This window comes from Hyla sarda, assembly GCF_029499605.1.
Source record: "Hyla sarda isolate aHylSar1 chromosome 1 unlocalized genomic scaffold, aHylSar1.hap1 SUPER_1_unloc_5, whole genome shotgun sequence".
Taxonomy (NCBI): domain Eukaryota; kingdom Metazoa; phylum Chordata; class Amphibia; order Anura; family Hylidae; genus Hyla; species Hyla sarda.
This window is the reverse complement of record NW_026607591.1, coordinates 57,623-84,393: the sequence shown is the minus strand read 5'-3', so window position 1 is coordinate 84,393 and position 26,771 is coordinate 57,623. Positions and strand designations below refer to the sequence as shown.

At 44.1% G+C, this 26,771-nt stretch overlaps 1 protein-coding gene and 1 pseudogene across 2 annotated transcripts; one reads left to right on the top strand and one right to left on the bottom strand.

Moving 5' to 3' along the window:
* Positions 1–26,771, bottom strand: part of LOC130298211 (zinc finger protein 84-like) — a 70,289-nt pseudogene that overhangs the window by 23,924 nt on the left and 19,594 nt on the right.
* On the top strand, positions 1,379–11,560 carry LOC130298222 (oocyte zinc finger protein XlCOF7.1-like). Of its 2 annotated transcripts, none has more exons than XM_056551141.1 (4): positions 1,379–1,481; positions 4,667–4,793; positions 4,877–5,245; positions 10,537–11,560. In XM_056551141.1, exons 1-4 carry the CDS (start codon positions 1,407–1,409, stop codon positions 11,361–11,363), a joined length of 1,398 nt encoding a protein of 465 aa, XP_056407116.1. In that variant the 5' UTR covers positions 1,379–1,406; the 3' UTR covers positions 11,364–11,560. The 2 variants fall into 2 exon arrangements, with proteins under 2 accessions (XP_056407116.1, XP_056407115.1); XM_056551140.1 differs by having other exon boundaries at positions 4,877–5,257.

Here is a 26,771-nt window from a genome sequence, read left to right as displayed (position 1 = left end):
TGGGAGTGATGTCACATGACCTTATTCTTATCTATGTAATAACAGATGAATATGAATGGAGAGGTGAGGGATTCTGGGAGTGATGTCACATGACCTCATTCTTATCTATGTAATAACAGATGGATATGACTGGAGAGGTGAGGGATTCTGGGAGTGATGTCACATGACCTCATTTTTATCTATGTAATAACAGATGGATATGACTGGAGAGGTGAGGGATTCTGGGAGTGATGTCACATGACCTCATTCTTATCTATGTAATAACAGATGGATATGACTGGAGAGGTGAGGGATTCTAGGAGTGATGTCACATGACCTCATTCTTATCTATGTAATAACAGATGGATATGACTGGAAAGGTGAGGGATTCTGGGAGTGATGTCACATGACCTCATTCTTATCTATGTAATAACAGATGGATATGACTGGAGAGGTGAGCGATTCTGGGAGTGATGTCACATGACCTCATTCTTATCTATGTAATAACAGATGGATATGACTGGAGAGGTGAGGGATTCTGGGAGTGATGTCACATGACCTCATTCTTATCTATGTAATAACAGATGGATATGACTGGAGAGGTGAGGGATTCTGGGAGTGATGTCACATGACCTCATTCTTATCTATGTAATAACAGATGGATATGACTGGAGAGGTGAGGGATTCTGGGAGTGATGTCACATGACCTCATTCTTATCTATGTAATAACAGATGGATATGACTGGAGAGGTGAGGGATTCTAGGAGTGATGTCACATGACCTCATTCTTATCTATGTAATAACAGATGGATATGACTGGAGAGGTGAGCAATTCTGGGAGTGATGTCACATGACCTCATTCTTATCTATGTAATAACAGATGGATATGACTGGAGAGGTGAGGGATTCTGGGAGTGATGTCACATGACCTCATTCTTATCTATGTAATAACAAATGGATATGACTGGAGAGGTGAGGGATTCTGGGAGTGATGTCACATGACCTCATTCTTATCTATGTAATAACAGATGGATATGACTGGAGAGGTGAGGGATTCTGGGAGTGATGTCACATGACCTCATTCTTATCTATGTAATAACAGATGGATATGACTGGAGAGGTGAGCGATTCTGGGAGTGATGTCACATGACTTCATTCTTATCTATGTAATAACAGATGGATATGACTGGAGAGGTGAGGGATTCTGGGAGTGATGTCACATGACCTCATTCTTATCTATGTAATAACAGATGGATATGACTGGAGAGGTGAGGGATTCTGGGAATGTATGTAGTGATATTAATGTGTCTCTCCATACACAGGATTACAAAGTAGTGAAGAAGTCCTCTAGTGGGCGCTGTCGGGCCCCTGTGTGTGAAGGATGGGGAAGAACCCTGAGCCCATTCCCGGGGCCCCCACCTCACTCCATGATACATGAGGAAATGGATGAACAGAAGATCCTAGAACTCATCAACAAGATGATGGAGCTGCTGACTGGAGAGGTGACCCTGCTGAGACATTATACAGTAATGGAGGGGTCTGGTAATGACTGGAGAGGTGACCCTGCTGGGACATTATACAGTAATGGAGGGGTCTGGTGATGACTGGAGAGGTGACACTGCTGGGACATTATACAGTAATGGAGGGGTCTGGTGATGACTGGAGAGGTGACACTGCTGGGAATGCTGGGACATTATACAGTAATGGAGGGGTCTGGTGATGACTGGAGAGGTGACACTGCTGGGACATTATACAGTAATGGAGGAGTCTGGTGATGACTGGAGAGGTGACACTGCTGGGACATTATACAGTAATGGAGGGGTCTGGTGATGACTGGAGAGGTGACACTGCTGGGACATTATACAGTAATGGAGGGGTCTGGTGATGACTGGAGAGGTGACACTGCTGGGACATTATACAGTAATGGAGGGGTCTGGTGATGACTGGAGAGGTGACACTGCTGGGACATTATACAGTAATGGAGGGGTCTGGTGATGACTGGAGAGGTGACACTGCTGGGACATTATACAGTAATGGAGGGGTCTGGTGATGACTGAAGAGGTGACACTGCTGGGACATTATACAGTAATGGAGGGGTCTGGTGATGACTGGAGAGGTGACACTGCTGGGACATTATACAGTAATGGAGGGGTCTGGTGATGACTGGAGAGGTGACACTGCTGGGACATTATACAGTAATGGAGGGGTCTGGTGATGATTGGAGAGGTGACACTGCTGGGACATTATACAGTAATGGAGGGGTCTGGTGATGACTGGAGAGGTGACCCTGCTGGGACATTATACAGTAATGGAGGGGTCTGGTGATGACTGGAGAGGTGACACTGCTGGACATTATACAGTAATGGAGGGGTCTGGTGATGACTGGAGAGGTGACACTGCTGGGACATTATACAGTAATGGAGGGGTCTGGTGATGACTGGAGAGGTGACACTGCTGGGACATTATATAGTAATGGAGGGGTCTGGTGATGACTTCAGAGGTGACACTGCTGGGACATTATACAGTAATGGAGGGGTCTGGTGATGACTGGAGAGTTGACCCTGCTGGGACATTATACAGTAATGGAGGGGTCTGGTGATGACTTCAGAGGTGACACTGCTGGGACATTATACAGTAATGGAGGGGTCTGGTGATGACTGGAGAGGTGACCCTGCTGGGAATGCTGGGACATTATACAGTAATGGTGATGACTGGAGAGGTGACCCTGCTGGGACATTATACAGTAATGGAGGGGTCTGGTGATGACTGGAGAGGTGACACTGCTGGGACATTATACAGTAATGGAGGGGTCTGGTGATGACTGGAGAGGTGACACTGCTGGGACATTATACAGTAATGGAGGGGTCTGGTGATGACTGGAGAGGTGACCCTGCTGGGACATTATACAGTAATGGAGGGGTCTGGTGATGACTGGAGAGGTGACACTGCTGGGACATTATACAGTAATGGGGGGTCTGGTGATGACTGGAGAGGTGACACTGCTGGGACATTATACAGTAATGGAGGGGTCTGGTGATGACTGGAGAGGTGACACTGCTGGGACATTATACAGTAATGGAGGGGTCTGGTGATGACTGAAGAGGTGACACTGCTGGGACATTATACAGTAATGGAGGGGTCTGGTGATGACTGGAGAGGTGACACTGCTGGGACATTATACAGTAATGGAGGGGTCTGGTGATGACTGGAGAGGTGACACTGCTGGGACATTGTACAGTAATGGAGGGGTCTGGTGATGACTGGAGAGGTGACACTGCTGGACATTATACAGTAATGGAGGGGTCTGGTGATGACTGGAGAGGTGACACTGCTGGGACATTATACAGTAATGGAGGGGTCTGGTGATGACTGGAGAGGTGACACTGCTGGGACATTATACAGTAATGGAGGGGTCTGGTGATGACTGGAGAGGTGACACTGCTGGGACATTATATAGTAATGGAGGGGTCTGGTGATGACTGGAGAGGTGACACTGCTGGGACATTATACAGTAATGGAGGGGTCTGGTGATGACTTCAGAGGTGACACTGCTGGGACATTATACAGTAATGGAGGGGTCTGGTGATGACTGGTGAGGTGACCCTGCTGGGACATTATACAGTAATGGAGGGGTCTGGTGATGACTTCAGAGGTGACACTGCTGGGACATTATACAGTAATGGAGGGGTCTGGTGATGACTGGAGAGGTGACACTGCTGGGACATTATACAGTAATGGAGGGGTCTGGTGATGACTGGAGAGGTGACACTGCTGGGACATTATATAGTAATGGAGGGGTCTGGTGATGACTGGAGAGGTGACACTGCTGGGACATTATACAGTAATGGAGGGGTCTGGTGATGACTGGAGAGGTGACACTGCTGGGACATTATACAGTAATGGAGGGGTCTGGTGATGACTTCAGAGGTGACACTGCTGGGACATTATACAGTAATGGAGGGGTCTGGTGATGACTTCAGAGGTGACACTGCTGGGACATTATACAGTAATGGAGGGGTCTGGTGATGACTTCAGAGGTGACACTGCTGGGACATTATACAGTAATGGAGGGGTCTGGTGATGACTGGAGAGGTGACACTGCTGGGACATTATACAGTAATGGAGGGGTCTGGTGATGACTGGAGAGGTGACACTGCTGGGACATTATACAGTAATGGAGGGGTCTGGTGATGACTGGAGAGGTGACACTGCTGGGACATTATACAGTAATGGAGGGGTCTGGTGATGACTGGAGAGGTGACACTGCTGGGACATTATACAGTAATGGAGGGGTCTGGTGATGACTGGAGAGGTGACACTGCTGGGACATTATACAGTAATGGAGGGGTCTGGTGGTGACTGGAGAGGTGACACTGCTGGGACATTATACAGTAATGGAGGGGTCTGGTGATGACTGGAGAGGTGACACTGCTGGTACATTATACAGTAATGGAGGGGTCTGGTGATGACTGGAGAGGTGACACTGCTGGGAATGCTGGGACATTATACAGTAATGGAGGGGTCTGGTGATGACTGGAGAGGTGACACTGCTAGGAATGCTGGGACATTATACAGTAATGGAGGGGTCTGGTGATGACTGGAGAGGTGACACTGCTGGGAATGCTGGGACATTATACAGTAACACCACTGGAGGGGTCGGGGTGATGACTGTATCATTATGTGTCAGGTTCCTATAAGGTGTCAGGACGTGGCGGTCTATTTCTCCATGGAGGAGTGGGAGTATGTAGAAGGACACAAGGATCAGTACAAGGATCAGGTCATGATGGAGGATCAGCAGCCCCTCACATCACCAGGTAATAGACATGACTATATACACACGTCCTCTCATTATTTGTATGTAAAGAATGAATTCAGTCTCTGTATGTGTTCCCTACAGTCAGATCCAGTAAGAGAACAGCACCAGTGAGGTGTCCCCGTCCTCTTGATGAGCAGAATATGGAGGACATTACTACAGGGAAAGATCTGATCTATATTAATGCTACAGACAAAAAGGAAGAAGAAGAAGAGACAGATGTGAGCGGTGATGAGCAGTATAAGGAGGACATTCCTACAGGGATTGATCTAATCTATATTAATGCTACAGACATAAAGAAAGAAGAAGAGACAGATGTGAGCAGTGATGAGCAGTATAAGGAGCACATTCCTACAGGAAAAGATCTGATCTTTATTAATGCTACAGACATAAAGGAAGAAGGAGAGACAGATGTGAGCGGTGATGAGCAGTATAAGGAGGACATTCATACAGGTAATCGCCCAGGTGAGTAGTAACCACTAAATATAGAGAAGAGTCACAGATTCTTCTGCTGTAATAATTGTGTAGAATTATTTAATCTCTCTGTCCTGTCTCTTGCTGTATATTCTTCTATTCAGCCAAAATGCAAACTAATGTGATACTACAGCTGGAATATGGACAAGAAATATACCAATGTGTACGAGGCCGATTTCTTAAATGGGCACTGTCAGATACAATAACTTTTGACATGTTATACATCATGCATAAACAATGGGGAAGATTTATCAAAACCTGTCCAGAGGAAAAGTTGATGAGTTGCCCATAGCAACCAATAAGATCGCTTCTTTCAGTTTAGAAAGGGCCTTTGAACAATGAAAGAAGCGATCTGATTGGTTTCTATGGGCAATCCAGCAACTTTTCTACTGGACAGGTTTTGATAAATCTCCCCCAATATATTTTGCAATTGCTTTCATCAAAACATTTTCAGTATTTCATACTTAAAAATCCATTTAAAAAACTGTCCACTAGGGGTCCCCCTGCCTCCTGGGACACATACCAGTCCTGCAGTGTCCAGTGGTCATCGACATGTCATGGACACCATGAGTGATTGACAGGGCTGCAGTCAGGTCCAGGGCCCTCTGTGAGTCAGAGGAGAGTGAGGGAGGGGGAGGAGTCATCACAGTGAGGAGAAGAGAGGACACACACCCTGCCTCTGTATGGACAGAAACTTTACCGAGCAATGATGGAGACCTATACAAGATAACACAATACACAACATGGAGACATATACCAGATAACACAATACACAACATGGAGACATATACCAGATAACACAATACACAACATGGAGACATATACCAGATAACACAATACACAACATGGAGACATATACCAGATAACACAATACACAACATGGAGACATATACCAGATAACATAATACACAACATGGAGACATATACCAGATAACATGATACACAACATGGAGACATATATCAGATAACACAATACACAACATGGAGACATATACCAGATAACACAATACACAACATGGAGACATATACCAGATAACACAATACACAACATGGAGACATATACCAGATAACATGATACACAACATGGAGACATATACCAGATAATACAATACACAACATGGAGACATATACCAGATAACACAATACACAACATGGAGACATATACCAGATAACACAATACACAACATGGAGACATATACCAGATAATACAATCCACAACATGGAGACATATACCAGATAACACAATACACAACATGGAGACATATACCAGATAACACGATACACAACATGGAGACATATACCAGATAACACAATACACAACATGGAGACATATACCAGATAACACAATACACAACATGGAGACATATACCAGATAACACAATACACAACATGGAGACATATACCAGATAACACGATACACAACATGGAGACATATATCAGATAACACAATACACAACATGGAGACATATACCAGATAACACAATACACAACATGGAGACATATATCAGATAACACAATACACAACATGGAGACATATACCAGATAACACAATACACAACATGGAGACATATATCAGATAACACAATACAGAACATGGAGACATATATCAGATAACATAATACACAACATGGAGACATATACCAGATAACACTATACACAACATGGAGACATATACCGGATAACACAATACACAACATGGAGACATATACCAGATAATACAATACACAACATGGAGACATATACCAGATAACACAATACACAACATGGAGACATATACCAGATAACACGATACACAACATGGAGACATATACCAGATAACATAATACACAACATGGAGACATATACCAGATAACACTATACACAACATGGAGACATATACCGGATAACACAATACACAACATGGAGACATATACCGGATAACACAATACACAACATGGAGACATATACCAGATAACACAATACACAACATGGGGACATATACCAGATAAATGGAGACATATACCAGATAACAGAAGAGTCTTTGGAGGATGGATGTAGTGACATTACTAGGATTCTCTCCCTTCCCCCACTCCATTACTTGTTTCTCAGCAGACAAGAACACCTCAGCTGTTATTAACAAGCAGCACCGCATTTCCCTGTTTACCATCTAATTAACCAGCCTCTTCCCTGCTGGGGCCTGGCTATTTAGTCTCTTTCAGTTCTGTGAGGCTCGGCCCTTGTGTGGTCTCTGATCTCCTGTATGATCCTGTTGTTCCTTATTTTGATGACTCTGGCCTGTCCCACGTCCACTCTGGTTGCTGTCCCTGGTCCTGACTTCTGACTACACTTCTTTCCTTTCTCCTGACTTGGGCTTTTCCTTATTACCTACTTTGGCTCCTGATCCCTTTCTGTGTATCTGACCAGGTCCCTGGATTCTTCTATTCTTTGTCATTTTATTATTTTCCATTATTATAATAAAGGTGATTTGTTCTCCATCTGGTTTTGTGTTTCCTGACAATACACAAGGGCCATGAATCCGGATGATGCAGACAATCCACCAGCACCAAACATTTTCACTATAATGGATCTGCAGGATCAGAGGATTGAGCAATTGGCACTTGTAATGCAGACGCTTTAGAATCGTACGTCTCCCCTAGAGCCTCCTGTGCCTCAACCGGCAGCCACCTACCCTCCTGCTCCGGCAACTATTTCTGCTGCCATAGAAGCCATTGCCTCCTGTGGGTTTACTGGATCTGCCCTGCTTCCCCAGCATTATGGGGGCGATCCTAATGAATGTAGAGGCTCCCTGAACCAAGTGGGCATTTATCTGGAAATGGTCCCGCAGTCCTGTCCTAATGATAGAAGTAAGGTAGGATTCCTGATCTCCCTCCTTACTGATAACGCTCTATCCCGGGTGAATCCTCTTTGGAGACTGATAAACGTATTATCTACGACTACAGAGACATTTCATCTCCCTGTCCGTTCTCCCTCTGCGGCAGAGCAGCTCATGTCCATGTAACAGGGGACGAGAACTGTGGCCAAGAATTCAATTGAGTCCTGTATTCTAGCAGCAGAAGTGTGCTGGGATAAGGAAGCGCTGGTGGTCACGTTCTCTCGTGGACTCTCCGATATAAGATTGTGGTCAGAGATCTCAAGGAGCTTTTGTCTTTCACCTTCTTAATTGACAGTAGGTTCAGAACCAATTTGGGGACCGCTTGTGGAGGCCTCCTGTCAGATCGTCACCTCAATATTCATGCCCTCCCATGCCTCCCTCACCTCCCATGCCTCCCTCACCTCCCATGCCTCCTGGTTCTAAAATGTTTGAAGGCATCGAACCAATGCAACTCAGGACCACCCCCCTTCTGGCAGCAGAGAGGGTTTATAGTAGGAGGGAGGGGATGTGTCTTTATTGTGGCAAGTTGGGACCTTTGCTCGGATCATGCCAAACCTATTCAGGAAACACTTGCACCTGAGGTCCTGCCAGATCTTGGGTGGGCAGAGCGGTAGGAATACAACGAAAGTAAAAGAAAGGCATAGCACATTTACAGCAAAACCTTGGCTGATATTAATGATAGCTCCTTGTTTCCCTGGCTACCTGTAATCAGCCAGCCCCTTCCATGCTGGGTCCTGGCTATTTAAGTGCAACAGAGACCACGTAAGGGCAGAGGCAGTCTGATCTCAAAGCACGTTTCTGTTGTTCCTGATTGTAACATCCACTCTGGTTGATTCTTTGCGTCAGCACAATTACTACTATACCCAATTTACATGGTTGTTTGTTTTTTGTTTGTTTTTTAATGACTTACTCTGAACTACAGGATAACATCATCAGATATCAGATTCTGAAATGTAACCCCTTCCCGCAAATAGATGTATAAATTTACATCCACTGCAGACCCAGCTGTATGAAGCTGTCAGCAACCGGGACCCATGGCTAATGCCAGACATTATGTCTGGCAATAACTCTTAAGTAGTTGATCGCCGAGTCTGAAAGCGGTAAATCCTATTCCCAGCTAGCTCAGTGGGCTGATCACGGCTGCCGCGGTGAATCCAAGGAATCCCAATCAGCTGAGACGATAACGGGAGGTCTCTTACCTTGCTACCTGCCATGCGATCAGTTCTCCAATCTTGCAGTTAGCTATGCTAGGCTGAAGCAATGGAACACCCATAACACTGATAAATGATCTCCTATGGAGAAGCATTGATCAGTGTATGCAATCTAAAGCTTACATGTTATAGTCCCCTACACCCCCTCCCATAGACTTGCATTGAGGGGGTGTGGTGTGACATCACAAGGGCGTGGTCATGAAGTTACCACCCTCGTCGTCTGCTCCAAGCATTCGGAACAAAATGTTCCAAACGTTGGGGGCAGCGGAGAACCCTTTTAAGGGTGAATAAGAAGGTCTCGGGATTCGAGCCCCCTCTATACCTGGTGGCTCTTGGCTGCATTCAGTAACTGAGGGCCGCTGCTAATAGCTGACACAGAGCAATCTCTGATGCTGGCTATTAACCACTTAGATGCTGCTGTCAAAGCCTTCGTAAGCGTCATTGGGGGAGCAATGTTCCGGATTGGCTTTTTGTGAAGCGATCACAGGGATCTGATCCATTATTATGTCAGCCCGAAGCATTTGTCACTGCCGGGACTCTGCTATTGATACAGCCTGTCTATGGTCGGATCTAATAGGTCAGTGCAGTACTTATGTGCTGCATTAATATGTATGAGCAATCCAATGACTAAACCCTTTCCCCAATATTTTTTATTTTATTTTTTAAAATTTTTATACTGTTTGTTATTGTTATGAAAAAGCATTAAAGGGGTACTCCAGCCCTAAGATATCTTATGATGTCACGCCCCCTCCCATAGTCTTGCATAGCGGGGGTGACGTAACACGTGGGTGGAGTTGTGACATCACGATACTCAGGCCCCGTGGTCGGCACCTGGCAGTTTGTGAGCTGGCAGCGCGGCGTGCAACTGAAAGAGGTGGGTGCCGAATGCAAGATTGCGGGACCCCCATGGTCAGACATCTTATCCCCTATCCATAAGATGTCTTAGGGCCGGAGTACCCCTTTAAAGCATAAAGAAAACTATGCAATTCGGATATCGTTGTGATTACATTGACCTGAAATATAATTTTACCACACATTGAATGAAAGATGTCATAACAAAGAAAGATCGGTCCCGCAAATAAATAAATGGCTCCTAGGAGAGGAGTAAAATGAAAACGCAAAAGCTTAAATTATCTGGGTTGTTAGGGGTTAATACTCAAAAATAAAATCTGTTTTATTCTTGACAGATTCTTGTACCAGGAGATCAGAGGAGAATCTTATATCTTCAGATTATAAAGCAGATGATGATATCACACAAGATACATATGAAGAACATTCCATTATCCCAGATACACCCTCAGCCCTTCACAGCCAAGATCTGTCATCTCATCCTTATATACAGGTCCTGTCTTCTCATTCATCACAGGATGTTCAGCAAAAAAAAAGCCACAGAAGGAATGATGGACATCAACAAGCTCATACAGAAAAGAAACCATATTCATGTTCAGAATGTGGGAAATGTTTTACTAAAAAATCAAGTGTTCTTAGACATCAAAGAACTCACACAGGAAAGAAGCCATTTTTATGTTCAGAATGCGGGAAATGTTTTACTGAGAAATCAATTCTTGTTCAACATCAAAGAACTCACACAGGAGAGAAGCTGCTTTCATGCTCAGAATGCGGGAAATGTTTTACTAAGAAATCGCATTTTGTTCAACATAAAATAACTCACACGGGGGAGAAGCCATTTTCATGTTCAGAATGTGGAAAATGTTTTACTAAAAAATCAAGTGTTCTTAGACATCAAAGAACTCACACAGGAGAGAAGCCATTTTTATGTTCAGAATGTGGAAAATGTTTTACTGAGAAATCAATTCTTGTTCAACATCAAAGAAGTCACACAGGAGAGAAGCCGTTTTCATGCTCAGAATGCTTGAAATGTTTTATTAAGAAATCACATCTTGTTAAACATAAAATAGCTCACTCAGGGGAGAAGCCATTTTCATGTTCAGAATGTGGGAAATGTTTTACTTGGAAATCAACTCTTCTTCAGCATCAAAGAACTCACACATAAGAGAAGCTGCTTTCATGCTCAAAAAGCGGGAAATCCCCATAGCAAACATATGCTGCTCTGCACATTTCCTAAAATACAGAAATGTCAGCAGAGAGCACTGTGTTCCAAAAAGTAAAGAATTTCCTCTGTAGTATTCAGCAGCTAATAAGTACTGGAAGGATTAAGATTTTTTAATTGAAGTAATTTAAATCTGTTTAAAGGGGTACCCTGCCCCTAGCATCTTATCTCCAATCCCAAGGATAGGGGATAAGATGTCAGATCGCTGGGGACCCCTGGGATCTCCCGCTGCTGGGGACCCCTGGGATCTCCGCTGCAGCACCCCGCTTTCATTACTGCACAGAGGAAACTCGCTCTGTGCGTAATGACGGGCGATACAGGGGCCGGAGCATTGTGACATCACGGCTCGTCCCCTTCAAGTCTATGGGATAGACTTCTATTGAGGGGGCGGGCTGTGACATCACGAGGGGGCGAAGCCATGACGGCAAGATGCTCCGGCCCCTGTATCGCCGGTTATTACGCACAGAGCGAGTTTGCTCTGTGCAGTAATGATAGCGGGGTGCTGCAGCGGAGATACCGGCGATCCGACATCTTATCCCCTATGCTTTGGATAGGGGATAAGATGCTAGGGGCGGAGTACCCCTTTCATCATTCTACTCTCTTACTACTCGGAGGGTCATGGGGGTGGGAAACACTTGTTTGGATACCCAGGGCTTCTGTTACCTGCATCATAATTCATCCAGTAAAGTGCGACCTCCATCACTATCAATAACTTCTGGACATCGGCATTTCTCCCCGGATAGGCCTTAGGCCAACCTGAAAAGAGATCCACACACACCAAAAAGTATTCATACCCTCCTCACAAGGAGAGCTTTCTGGCACCAGTTGATTTAAAAAAAAAAGTTTTCTACCGGAGTACCCCTTTAATAAAAGTTTTCTTTCTTATATGATTTATTATTCTTATATTCATCTCTGCACACTGGACTTATAATAAATGTAATATTGTCCCTGACGTTGTATATAGGGAATGTAACGCGTCAGTGTTGTCCCCGCCCCCTTCTCATTATGATTATAGAGACTTTCATTCAAGGCATCAGACAGGATCCGCGCGTCTCCCTTGAAGATCGTCTCTTCTGAACATAAGACGCTGCAGATACTTTTATTTATCACAAACCCTAGACCAGCGTTTCCCGTCTTGACGTCTATTTTCGGTCTCAGATCATAAAATCCATTTTTCTATATGAGAAGTCGTCAATATGTCAGCGTCCCCCGGGTTCAGTAAACATCGGTGTAATTCTTTTCCTTTTCTTTGTCCTCCCCGGGGTATAAAATCCCTAGAGATCTGATCACATCTGGTACAAGATCTCTTTACTTCACACTTTGCGCCATTATTACACGGATTGAAGACCCAGTTACACGCTCGTAAATTCCCATATATGTCGTGGATTGGAAGGAAAAAGGTTCTTAAATCTTATATTTACCAATAATATTTTATATTTTTACAGTCCGTCCCTATCATAGTACGGAATTGTTATTTTTCTTCTATCCGATGGTTATTTAGTAATTTTGTTATGATTCAGAAGAGACCACGTGTCCCGTATAGACGCTCACCCTGAAGACATTAGACGGCGGTTTTGTGTTTCCGGATTTACACACTTATTATAAAGCTTTTCCTTCGTCTGGATTATTAGAGCTCGTTCGCTCTTCTTTTTCTCATCCTCCCCTTTATATTCCTCCTCATGTGGATATGGAATTCTCCTCAGTCCCTCCTTCTATAGGGCCCATTTTGTGGCCCCCGCACTCCTCCTTGGCCTCTCTAGTACTTTCCTCTTTTATACGTAGAACAAACAGGAGCAAAAATACCAATGAGGCCCAATAAGATAAAACGTGACTTTTACTGCTACATTAGAATATTACAAAAATACACAATATAGAATTTACAGTAAATGGAAATACAGATACATCAAATGTCAACAAATGTATAATAGTAGTAACAATGAATGAAATTATGCCATCAATAAAGAATCAATAGGGGTGGGGGCAGGGGTACAGGTGACCATCCCTAATCTCCGCCCACTAGAGGCTATCCCTACCTAACCGATACTTACCCTTACCTAATGTAATGTGTGGAAGGGTATAGGGAAGTTAGTATTGAGTGGTTATATTGTCTCCGAGATAACTATATGGTTCACACAAAACCGTATCACTAAATCTCTGACTCCTTCTTCCAACGTGTTTCTCTCATAATACCATTTGAGTTCATCAGGGATGGAGGAGATATGCATAGAACTGTATACAATGTGAGTGGAGAACAGACACAAAAAACATACAATAGACTATTATACAAAAACATAGGAATATTGAGGATTATTAGTAAATAACCATCATGTGAATAAATTTCCTGTAATTAGATACTAATGAGGACATAAGATCGGTAACAAATGATCATTGGTGAAGATTCCATCCAGTATTCATAGTGTGGTCCAGTATATAAGAATTAAGAGCAAGTACAAAAAGGTAGAATATATTATTCCCAAATCCTTATTAATAGAACCTTAGGGTATAGAGAGAATAATACTAAGTAGTTCTCATATATCCCAAGTAGAGGAATATTCCACAATAGGAACAATCTGCAGCCGCTATTCCTGCAATTCCTTATTATGGTTCCCACATAGTGATAGAGGCTCCGTACAAACTCACAGAAGTGATGGAGTATAGAGAGGTATATGGGAAGAAAGACGCCATTAATGAGGAGACAATATATAGAGAGATCCTGAAGTCACACAGGATAGTGGGAATAGATAGATGGACAAATAGTAAGAAGAAAACAACAATATCAAGGACTCAGGGGATGTTAGGGACCAAACTGCTAAATATAAGATGTACAGGAATGGTGGATGGAATAGATAGAAATGATGGGAGCCACCTGAGAAATGGGAAGGACCATAGAAAATGTCCCAAAAATACATCATGATGGACCTGAGGACACATTACACATATACAGCTCTACTGTGTACACATACAGCTCAGCTACATGCACATTACACATATACAGCTCTACTGTGTACACATACAGCTCAGCTACATGTACATTACACATATACAGCTCTACTGTGTACACATACAGCTCAGCTACATGTACATTACACATATACAGCTCTACTGTGTACACATACAGCTCAGCTACATGTACATTACACATATACAGCTCTACTGTGTACACATACAGCTCAGCTACATGTACATTACACATATACAGCTCTACTGTGTAGACATACAGCTCAGCTACATGTACATTACACATATACAGCTCTACTGTGTACACATATACAGCTCAGCTACATGTACATTACACATATACAGCTCTACTGTGTACACATACAGCTCAGCTACATGTACATTACACATATACAGCTCTACTGTGTACACATACAGCTCAGCTATATGTACATTACACACAGCTCTACTGTGTACACATACAGCTCAGCTACATGCACATTACACATATACAGCTCTACTGTGTACACATATACAGCTCAGCTACATGTACATCACACATATACAGCTCTACTGTGTACACATACAGCTCAGCTACATGTACATTACACATATACAGCTCTACTGTGTACACATACAGCTCAGCTATATGTACATTACACACAGCTCTACTGTGTACACATACAGCTCAGCTACATGTACATTACACATATACAGCTCTACTGTGTACACATATACAGCTCAGCTACATGTACATCACACATATACAGCTCTACTGTGTACACATACAGCTCAGCTACATGCACATTACACATATACAGCTCTACTGTGTACACATACAGCTCAGCTACATGTACATTACACATATACAGCTCTACTGTGTACACATACAGCTCAGCTACATGTACATTACACATATACAGCTCTACTGTGTACACATACAGCTCAGCTACATGTACATTACACATATACAGCTCTACTGTGTACACATACAGCTCAGCTACATGCACATTACACATATACAGCTCTACTGTGTACACATACAGCTCAGCTACATGTACATTACACATATACAGCTCTACTGTGTACACATACAGCTCAGCTACATGTACATTACACATATACAGCTCTACTGTGTACACATACAGCTCAGCTACATGCACATTACACATATACAGCTCTACTGTGTACACATACAGCTCAGCTACATGCACATTACACATATACAGCACTACTGTGTACACATACAGCTCAGCTACATGCACATTACACATATACAGCTCTACTGTGTACACATACAGCCCAGCTACATGTACATTACACATATACAGCTCTACTGTGTACACATGCAGCTCAGCTACATGTACATTACACATATACAGCTCTACTGTGTACACATACAGCTCAGCTACATGTACATTACACATAAACAGCTCTACTGTGTACACATACAGCTCAGCTACATGTACATTACACATATACAGCTCTACTGTGTACACATACAGCTCAGCTACATGTACATTACACATACAGCTCTACTGTGTACACATACAGCTCAGCTACATGTACATTACACATATACAGCTCTACTGTGCACACATACAGCTCAGCTACATGCACATTACACATATACAGCTCTACTGTGTACACATATGGCTCAGCTACATGCACATTACACATATACAGCTCTACTGTGTACACATACGGCTCAGCTACATGTACATTACACATATACAGCTCTACTGTGTACACATATGGCTCAGCTACATGCACATTACACATATACAGCTCTACTGTGTACACATACAGCTCAGCTACATGTACATTACACACATATACAGCTCTACTGTGTACACATACAGCTCAGCTACATGTACATTACACATATACAGCTCTACTGTGTACACATACAGCTCAGCTACATGTACATTACACATATACAGCTCTACTGTGTACACATACAGTTCAGCTACATGCACATTACACATATACAGCACTACTGGGTACACATACAGCTCAGCTACATGTACATTACACATATACAGCTCTACTGTGTACATATACAGCTCAGCTACATGCACATTACACATATACAGCTCTACTGTGTACACATACAGCTCAGCTACATGTACATTACACATATACAGCTCTACTGTGTACACATACAGCTCAGCTACATGTACATTACACATATACAGCTCTACTGTGTACACATACAGCTCAGCTACATGCACATTACACATACAGCTCTACTGTGTACACATACAGCTCAGCTACATGCACATTACACATATACAGCTCTACTGTGTACACATATAGCTCAGCTACATGCACATTACACATATACAGCTCTACTGTGTACACATACAGCTCAGCTACATGCACATTACACATACAGCTCTACTGTGTACACATACAGCTCAGCTACATGCACATTACACATATACAGCTCTACTGTGTACACATACAGCTCAGCTACATGCACATTACACATATACAGCTCTACTGTGTACACATACAGCTCAGCTACATGCACATTACACATATACAGCTCTACTGTGTACACATACAGCTCAGCTACATGCACATTACACATATACAGCTCTACTGTGTACACATACAGCTCAGCTACATGCACATTACACATATACAGCTCTACTGTGTACACATACAGCTCGGCTACATGTACATTACACATATACAGCTCTACTGTGTACACATATATCCCGGCTACATGTACATTACACATATACAGCTCTACTGTGTACACATACAGCTCAGCTACATGTACATTACACATATACAGCTCTACTGTGTACACATACAGCTCAGCTACATGCACATTACACATATACAGCTCTACTGTGTACACATACAGCTCAGCTACATGCACATTACACATATACAGCTCTACTGTGTACACATACAGCTCAGCTACATGCACATTACACATATACAGCTCTACTGTGTACACATACAGCTCAGCTACATGCACATTACACATATACAGCTCTACTGTGTACACATACAGCTCAGCTACATGTACATTACACATATACAGCTCTACTGTGTACACATACAGCTCAGCTACACGCACATTACACATATACAGCTCTACTGTGTACACATACAGCTCAGCTACATGTACATTACACATATACAGCACTACTGTGTACACATACAGCTCAGCTACATGTACATTACACATATACAGCTCTACTGTGTACACATACAGCTCAGCTACACGCACATTACACATATACAGCTCTACTGTGTACACATACAGCTCAGCTACATGTACATTACACATATACAGCTCTACTGTGTACACATACAGCTCAGCTACATGTACATTACACATATACAGCTCTACTGTGTACACATACAGCTCAGCTACATGTACATTACACATATACAGCTCTACTGTGTACACATACAGCTCAGCTACATGCACATTACACATATACAGCTCTACTGTGTACACATACAGCTCAGCTACATGTACATTACATATATACAGCTCTACTGTGTACACATACAGCTCAGCTACATGTACATTACACATATACAGCTCTACTGTGTACACATACAGCTCAGCTACATGTACATTACACATATACAGCTCTACTGTGTACACATACAGCTCAGCTACATGCACATTACACATATACAGCTCTACTGTGTACACATACAGCTCAGCTACATGTACATTACACATATACAGCTCTACTGTGTACACATACAGCTCAGCTACATGTACATTACACATATACAGCTCTACTGTGTACACATACAGCTCAGCTACATGCACATTACACATATACAGCTCTACTGTGTACATATACAGCTCAGCTACATGTACATTACACATATACAGCTCTACAGTGTACACATACAGCTCAGCTACATGTATATTACACATATACAGCTCTACTGTGTACACATACAGCTCAGCTACATGTACATTACACACAGCTCTACTGTGTACACATACAGCTCAGCTACATGCACATTACACATATACAGCTCTACTGTGTACACATACAGCTCAGCTACATGTACATTACACATATACAGCTCAGCTACATGTACATTACACATATACAGCTCAGCTACATGTACATTACACACATACAGCTCTACTGTGTACACATACAGCCCAGCTACATGTACATTACACATATATAGCTCTACTGTGTACACATACAGCTCAGCTACATGTACATTACACATATACAGCTCTACTGTGTACACATACAGCTCAGCTACATGTACATTACACATATACAGCTCTACTGTGTACACATACAGCTCAGCTACATGTACATTACACATATACAGCTCTACTGTGTACACATACAGCTCAGCTACATGTACATTACACATATACAGCTCTACTGTGTACACATACAGCTCAGCTACATGCACATTACACATATACAGCTCTACTGTGTACACATACAGCTCAGCTACACGCACATTACACATATACAGCTCTACTGTGTACACATACAGCTCAGCTACATGTACATTACACATATACAGCTCTACTGTGTACACATACAGCTCAGCTACATGCACATTACACATATACAGCTCTACTGTGTACACATACAGCTCAGCTACATGCACATTACACATATACAGCTCTACTGTGTACACATACAGCTCAGCTACATGTACATTACATATATACAGCTCTACTGTGTACACATACAGCTCAGCTACATGCACATTACACATATACAGCTCTACTGTGTACATATACAGCTCAGCTACATGTACATTACACATATACAGCTCTACAGTGTACACATACAGCTCAGCTACATGTATATTACACATATACAGCTCTACTGTGTACACATACAGCTCAGCTACATGTACATTACACACAGCTCTACTGTGTACACATACAGCTCAGCTACATGCACATTACACATATACAGCTCTACTGTGTACACATACAGCTCAGCTACATGTACATTACACATATACAGCTCAGCTACATGTACATTACACATATACAGCTCAGCTACATGTACATTACACACATACAGCTCTACTGTGTACACATACAGCCCAGCTACATGTACATTACACATATATAGCTCTACTGTGTACACATACAGCTCAGCTACATGTACATTACACATATACAGCTCTACTGTGTACACATACAGCTCAGCTACATGTACATTACACATATACAGCTCTACTGTGTACACATACAGCTCAGCTACATGTACATTACACATATACAGCTCTACTGTGTACACATACAGCTCAGCTACATGTACATTACACATATACAGCACTACTGTGTACACATACAGCTCAGCTACATGTACATTACACACATACATCTCTACTGTGTACACATACAGCTCAGCTACATGTACATTACACATATACAGCTCTACTGTGTACACATACAGCTCAGCTACATGTACATTACACATATACAGCTCTACTGTGTACACATACAGCTCAGCTATATGTACATTACACATTGTGAGAAGGTGAAAGGGATCATAGTGGATGGACGCTATGTGTCACCAAGGCTCCTGTCCTTGGTGAAGTAAAGCCGAGTTTTTCTCTAGTGGCTGCTGATGCAGCTGGACACTAGGGCTGTCGTGTGGCTGGAAGGTCAATATGGGACGGCTTTACTGGGAATGACCAAGTGTAGGGTGGGGGGTCATTCCCCACAATCCAGGCCAGCTTTTTCCTGGCTTTAAAAGGTAGCCTACCTCACCAGGTGAGGGGGATTGTCTTTTGGCAGCTGACACTGCATGGAGAGGCTGTGTGTGGAGCTCTGCTCTGGAGGTCAGGAAAAGCCCTTGCTGTGTGCCACACCGCACAAACCCCAGGTGTGAACAAACACCAAAGAGAGTGAAGGTGAACTTTGTTATGCTGTTTTCCTTTATCCTACATTAAAGACTGTGTTTGCTGTTTATTTAAGTGTCAATAAAACACTGGACTTTGATTTAAAAATGCTGTCTCCTTTCCTCAATATTGCAACCGCATCTATTTGCAAGAGCGAGTCTTCACATTTGGTGGAGGATGCGGGCAATGCAGCGAGGCCAGTGTTGAAGTTGCAACACCAGCGTTGGTGTTGCTAGGGCCAACTGCATGATAAAGACACTACAATTTAATTCTGTAGACATTTAGAAGGCCAGAATTGTATGTCCTGGGTGAAAGCTGCTGCTGCACTTCAGGGCCCATCCAACACCATGGAAGAGGCGATTAGACAGCTGATACAAGCACAACAGCAGTCCATGGCACTCCAGCAGGAGACCACCAGGACACCAGCAGACCATGGCACAACAACAGAAGGCCATGGCACACCTGCATGAGACCAACCAGCTACTGTTGCAGCAGATGATGGCGCTGCAGACCGCAGCAACGACAAGGACCTACTATGACGCCCGGAAGGCTGTACGGATGTCGATGCCAAAGATGACAGCGGCCAATGACGTAGAGGCTTATTTGGCGGTGTTCGAGAGAGTGGGCTGAGAGGGAGAAGCTACCCCCTGACCAGTGGGCTGAGGTCATCACCCCCTTCCTGACTTCTCAGTCCCAGCAGGCCTACTTTGATTTGCCAGATGACCAAGCGGCAGACTACAGCACGGTGAAGGGTGAAATACTCGCAAGACTGGGAGTTACTGTGTGGGTCTGGGCCCAGCGTGTGAGGGAGTGGGAATATAAGCTGGCTGAACCTGCCCGGCCGCAATACTATGACTTGTTGCAGCGGCTCCAGAAGTGGCTACAGCCAGAGGTCCTGCTGTCCCCCTCTGCTATGCTTGACCATTTCCTGGCCGACATGTTCTATAGGGCTTTGCCCACTCTCCTACGGAGTTGGGTTTGCCAGATAAATCCTAGCAATGCCCTGGGCATGGTGGACTTGGTGGAAAGGTACGAGGCCACCACCAGACTGTGGGAGGAGGCGGTTAAACCCCGGAGGACCCCATCCTTGCCCAAGATGTCACTAGTCCCTAGGGTTCCCCGGGAGGTATTACCTAAAGACCTTGCCCCGTTGCTGTGTTGGGGCTGTCACGAACCGGGACATGTCAAGGCCAATTGTCTTAACCTGGGAGAACCTATGGACGTTAACTTTGCTCACTGCCCCTCCATGTATGCCCAGAGACTATGTGCCGCAGGAATCCCCAAGGCAGGAGAGTCGGGGCACCTGTGCAGGGTGGAGTTGGGAGGGTGTGAGGTGGAGGCACAACTGGACTCGGGCAGCATGGTGACTCTGGTGAGGTCGGAGTTGGTACCCCGCATAGACTATACAGGATGTGCATACACGGGGACTTGAGAGACTACCTCACCGCCCTGGTGACTGTAGCAACCCCATCCGGCCAGTGGACCCATGAAATGGCTGTGGCTACAAAACTCCCTCACAAACTGATCATTGGAAGAGACTTTCCAGGTTATGTGTTTTTGTGGCCCCAGATAAAAGTCCCCCAAACCTGTGAGGCAGGGGCTGTCCCCAATAGATTGGCCTTATTCAGGGGTGACCCCAGAACCTTGGGAATCTGATCCTGATGTACCCACGGTAGGGGTGACCACTCACAGAGAAGAAGACACACAAGCGTCTCCCTTGCATGTAATGGTGGGAGATGTAGAGGAGCTGCCTCCAGGGCCCGAGTTGGCAGACCTCAACGTCTCTGGGGGCAATTTTGGTACTGCCCAACACCAAGACCCAACGTTGTCTCGGGCCTGGGAAAATGTCTTGGTGGTGGAAGATGCACCCCAACAACCGGGGGCCGAGACGGTATATCCCCATTTTGTGGTTCACCAAGGGATGTTGTACCGGGTAAATCAGGTACAGGGTGAGAATGTGGAACAGTTGGTGGTAAAACAGCTACGGACCTCGGTGTATCACCCCCAGACAAATGGCCTGGTAGAAAGTTTCAACCAAACATTAAAAAATATGTTAAAGTGAGTGGTGGCTAAAGATGGGAAGAATTGGGATCTTTTGCTGCCCTATCTCATGTTTGCAGTGCGAGAAGTGCCCCGGGCCTCTACTGGGTTCTCGCACTTTGAACTGTTATACGGGAGACATCCACGTGGACTATTAGACATAGCTAAAGAAGCATGGGAACAACAGCCTACCCCGCACAAAAGTGTAGTTGAGTATGTCACTCAGTTACGGGAACTAATGGAAACAGTGTTGCCCTTAGTCAGGGTTACATATGGAGGCCACTCAGCGAGCTCAGAGCAGGGTTTATTATCGTCAGGCTAGGGTATGGAATTTTAACCCAGGAGATCGGATTCTGGTTCTCGTACCAACGGTTGATAGTAAGTTCCTGGCTAGGTGGCAGGGTCCCTACGAGGTGGTTGGAAAGGTAGGGGAAGTAACCTACAAGGTACACCAGCATGGATGAAGAAAGCCAGAGCAGGTATACCATGTAAATCTCCTAAAACCTTGGAAAAATAGGGAGACTGGTGAGAATGACAGCCGCCGGCCAGACTTATTAGGGGTAGAGGTTCCTGTCCCTCAGTCTTGTGCAAGGGAGATGTAAAGATGGCTGACAGCCTTTCCACTGCACAAACTCTGGAGGTCATGGAGTTCGTCAGTAGGAACACCGATGTGTTCTCAGATCTCCCGGGATGTACTTCTGTCATCGCCATGACATTGTCACTGAACCTCAGGTGAAAATACGGTTGAAACCATACCGGGTACCTGAGGCGCGGTGACAAGCCATCGCGGAGGAAGTACAACAAATGTTGAAGTTGGACGTTATTGAGGAATCGAAAAGTGAGTGGGTTAGCCCGATAGTCTTAATACCCAAACCAGACGGTACGTTATGGTTCTGTAACGATTTCCGGAAACTGAATGAAGTTTCCAAGTTTGATTCGTATCCCATGCCCAGAGTGGATGAGCTTATTGAGAAGCTGGGAACAAGCCCGGTCGTTTTCTGTTTTGGACCTCACAAAAGGGTACTGGCAGGTACCCTTGATGGAGGCTGCCAAGGAGAAAACCACATTTGTTACACCAGAGGGCCTGTTCCAATACAAGGTGTTACCCTTTGGTCTACATGGCGCTCCCCATGGTCCAAAGGTTAATGGACATTGTGCTCCGACCACATCGTCGGTATGCTTCAGCCTACCTGGATGATATCGTCATTTACAGCGCAGATTGGGAAAGTCATCTTCCAAAAGTGCAGGCCGTGGTAGACTCCCTCAGGAAAGCTGGGATAACGGCTAACCCAAAAAAAATTGCCATTGGTCTGGAAGAGACCAAATACCTGGGGTACATCATTGGGCGTGGGGTTGTTAAACCTCAGGTAAACAAAGTGGAGGCCATACGGAATTGGCCACGTCCTGTCACTACCCGACAAGTGAGGCCGTTTCTGGGGATGGTGGGATATTATGGAGTTATTCCCCATTTCGCTATAGTTGCTGCGCCCTTAACGGACCTCTTGAAAGGACGCAAGTCGGTAATGGTGAGGTGGAATGAACAAGCAGAGCAGGCTTTCTCCGCTTTAAAGTCGGCCCTATGCGGGTCTCCGGTTCTGGTGACACCCGACTTCAAAAAGGAGTTTATAGTGCAGTCCGAGGCCTCTGAGGTAGGTCTCTGTGCTGTACTCTCACATGAAGTCAATGGGAAGAACATCTCGTTGTCTTCCTCAGTCGCAAACTTGCCCCGGCCGAGACCAGGTATAGTATAGTGGAGAGTGCCTGGCCATTAAGTGTCTGGCCACAAAATTTTAAATTCACAGTTGAGCACAGGACTCGGTTGCTTGGCAATGCCGATACCATGTCCCGGGTACACTGTTGCACGAGTGTTCACCCCCTCAGGCTTGAACAAAGTGGGGGGGGGGGGGGAGGGTATGTGAGAAGGTGAAAGGGATGGTGATTGATGGACGCTATGTGCCACCAGGGTTCCTGGCCTTGGTGAAGTAAAGCCACCTTATTTATCTAGTGTCTACTGCGGTGCAGCTAGTCGATAGTTCTGTAGTGTGGCTGGAAGTGTGGCCAACCTGGGACGGCTTTACTGGGAATGAGTAGGGTGGGGGTCATTCCCCACAATCCTGGCTTTAAAGCCTGGCTCCCTCACCAGGGGCGGGGGATTGTCCAGTTCGGCAGCTGACAGAGCAAGGAGAGGCTGTGTGAGGAGCTCTGCTCTGGAGTCCAGGAAAAGCCTTCGCTGTATATACCACACGGCACAAACCCCGGGTGTGAACAAACACCAAAGAGAGACAAGGTGGACTTTGTTATGATTTCTCTCTTTTTTCCTGCTTTAAAGACTGTGTTTGCTGAGTACTAAAGTGTGAATAAAACACTGGACTTAGATTTAAAACGCTGTCTCCTTACCTCAATACTGCAACCGCACCTCACTACAACACTGAGCTGTATGTGTACACAGCAGAGCTGTATATGTGTAATGTGCATGTAGCTGAGCTGTATGTGTACACAGTAGAGCTGTATATGTGTAATGTACATGTAGCTGAGCTGTATTTGTACACAGTAGAGCTGTATATGTGTAATGTACATGTAGCTGAGCTGTATGTGTACACAGTAGAGCTGTATATGTGTAATGTACATGTAGCTGAGCTGTATGTGTACACAGCAGAGCTGTATATGTGTAATGTACATGTAGCTGAGCTGTATGTGTACACAGTAGAGCTGTATATGTGTAATGTACATGTAGCTGAGCTGTATGTGTACACAGTAGAGCTGTATATGTGTAATGTACATGTAGCTGAGCTGTATGTGTACACAGTAGAGCTGTATATGTGTAATGTACATGTAGCTGAGCTGTATTTGTACACAGTAGAGCTGTATATGTGTAATGTACATGTAGCTGAGCTGTATGTGTACACAGTAGAGCTGTATATGTGTAATGTACATGTAGCTGAGCTGTATGTGTACACAGCAGAGCTGTATATGTGTAATGTACATGTAGCTGAGCTGTATGTGTACACAGTAGAGCTGTATATGTGTAATGTGCATGTAGCTGAGCTGTATGTGTACACAGTAGAGCTGTATATGTGTAATGTACATGTAGCTGAGCTGTATGTGTACACAGTAGTGCTGTATATGTGTAATGTACATGTAGCTGAGCTGTATGTGTACACAGCAGAGCTGTATATGTGTAATGTACATGTAGCTGAGCTGTATGTGTACACAGTAGAGCTGTATATGTGTAATGTGCATGTAGCTGAGCTGTATGTGTACACAGTAGAGCTGTATATGTGTAATGTACATGTAGCTGAGCTGTATGTGTACACAGTAGAGCTGTATATGTGTAATGTGCATGTAGCTGAGCTGTATGTGTACACAGTAGAGCTGTATATGTGTAATGTACATGTAGCTGAGCTGTATGTGTACACAGTAGAGCTGTTTGTAATGTACATGTAGCTGAGCTGTATGTGTACACAGTAGAGCTGTATATGTGTAATGTACATGTAGCTGAGCTGTATGTGTACACAGTAGAGCTGTATATGTGTAATGTGCATGTAGCTGAGCTGGATGTGTACACAGTAGAGCTGTATATGTGTAATGTACATGTAGCTGAGCTGTATGTGTACACAGTAGAGCTGTATATGTGTAATGTGCATGTAGCTGAGCTGTATGTGTACACAGTAGAGCTGTATATGTGTAATGTACATGTAGCTGAGCTGTATGTGTACACAGTAGAGCTGTATATGTGTAATGTGCATGTAGCTGAGCTGTATGTGTACACAGTAGAGCTGTATATGTGTAATGTACATGTAGCTGAGCTGTATGTGTACACAGTAGAGCTGTTTGTAATGTACATGTAGCTGAGCTGTATGTGTACACAGTAGAGCTGTATATGTGTAATGTACATGTAGCTGAGCTGTATGTGTACACAGTAAAGCTGTATATGTGTAATGTACATGTAGCTGAGCTGTATGTGTACACAGTAGAGCTGTATATGTGTAATGTACATGTAACTGAGCTGTATGTGTACACAGTAAAGCTGTATATGTGTAATGTACATGTAGCTGAGCTGTATGTGTACACAGTAGAGCTGTATATGTGTAATGTGCATGTAGCTGAGCTGTATGTGTACACAGTAGAGCTGTATATGTGTAATGTACATGTAGCTGAGCTGTATGTGTACACAGTAGAGCTGTATATGTGTAATGTACATGTAGCTGAGCTGTATGTGTACACAGTAGAGCTGTATATGTGTAATGTACATGTAGCTGAGCTGTATGTGTACACAGTAGAGCTGTATATGTGTAATGTGCATGTAGCTGAGCTGTATGTGTACACAGTAGAGCTGTATATGTGTAATGCGCATGTAGCTGAGCTGTATGTGTACACAGTAGAGCTGTATATGTGTAATGTGCATGTAGCTGAGCTGTATGTGTACACAGTAGAGCTGTATAAGTGTAATGTACATGTAGCTGAGCTGTATGTGTACACAGTAGAGCT

Bases quoted from the DNA above. Each gene is read 5' to 3' on its own strand.
- LOC130298222 (XM_056551140.1), top strand. From the start codon at position 1,407: ATGATACATGAGGAAATGGATGAACAGAAGATCCTAGAACTCATCAAC. The intron at 4,794-4,876 runs GTAATAGACATG...TGTTCCCTACAG, and splicing joins GCAGCCCCTCACATCACCAG to TCAGATCCAGTAAGAGAACA. The intron at 5,258-10,536 runs GTGAGTAGTAAC...TATTCTTGACAG, and splicing joins TCATACAGGTAATCGCCCAG to ATTCTTGTACCAGGAGATCA.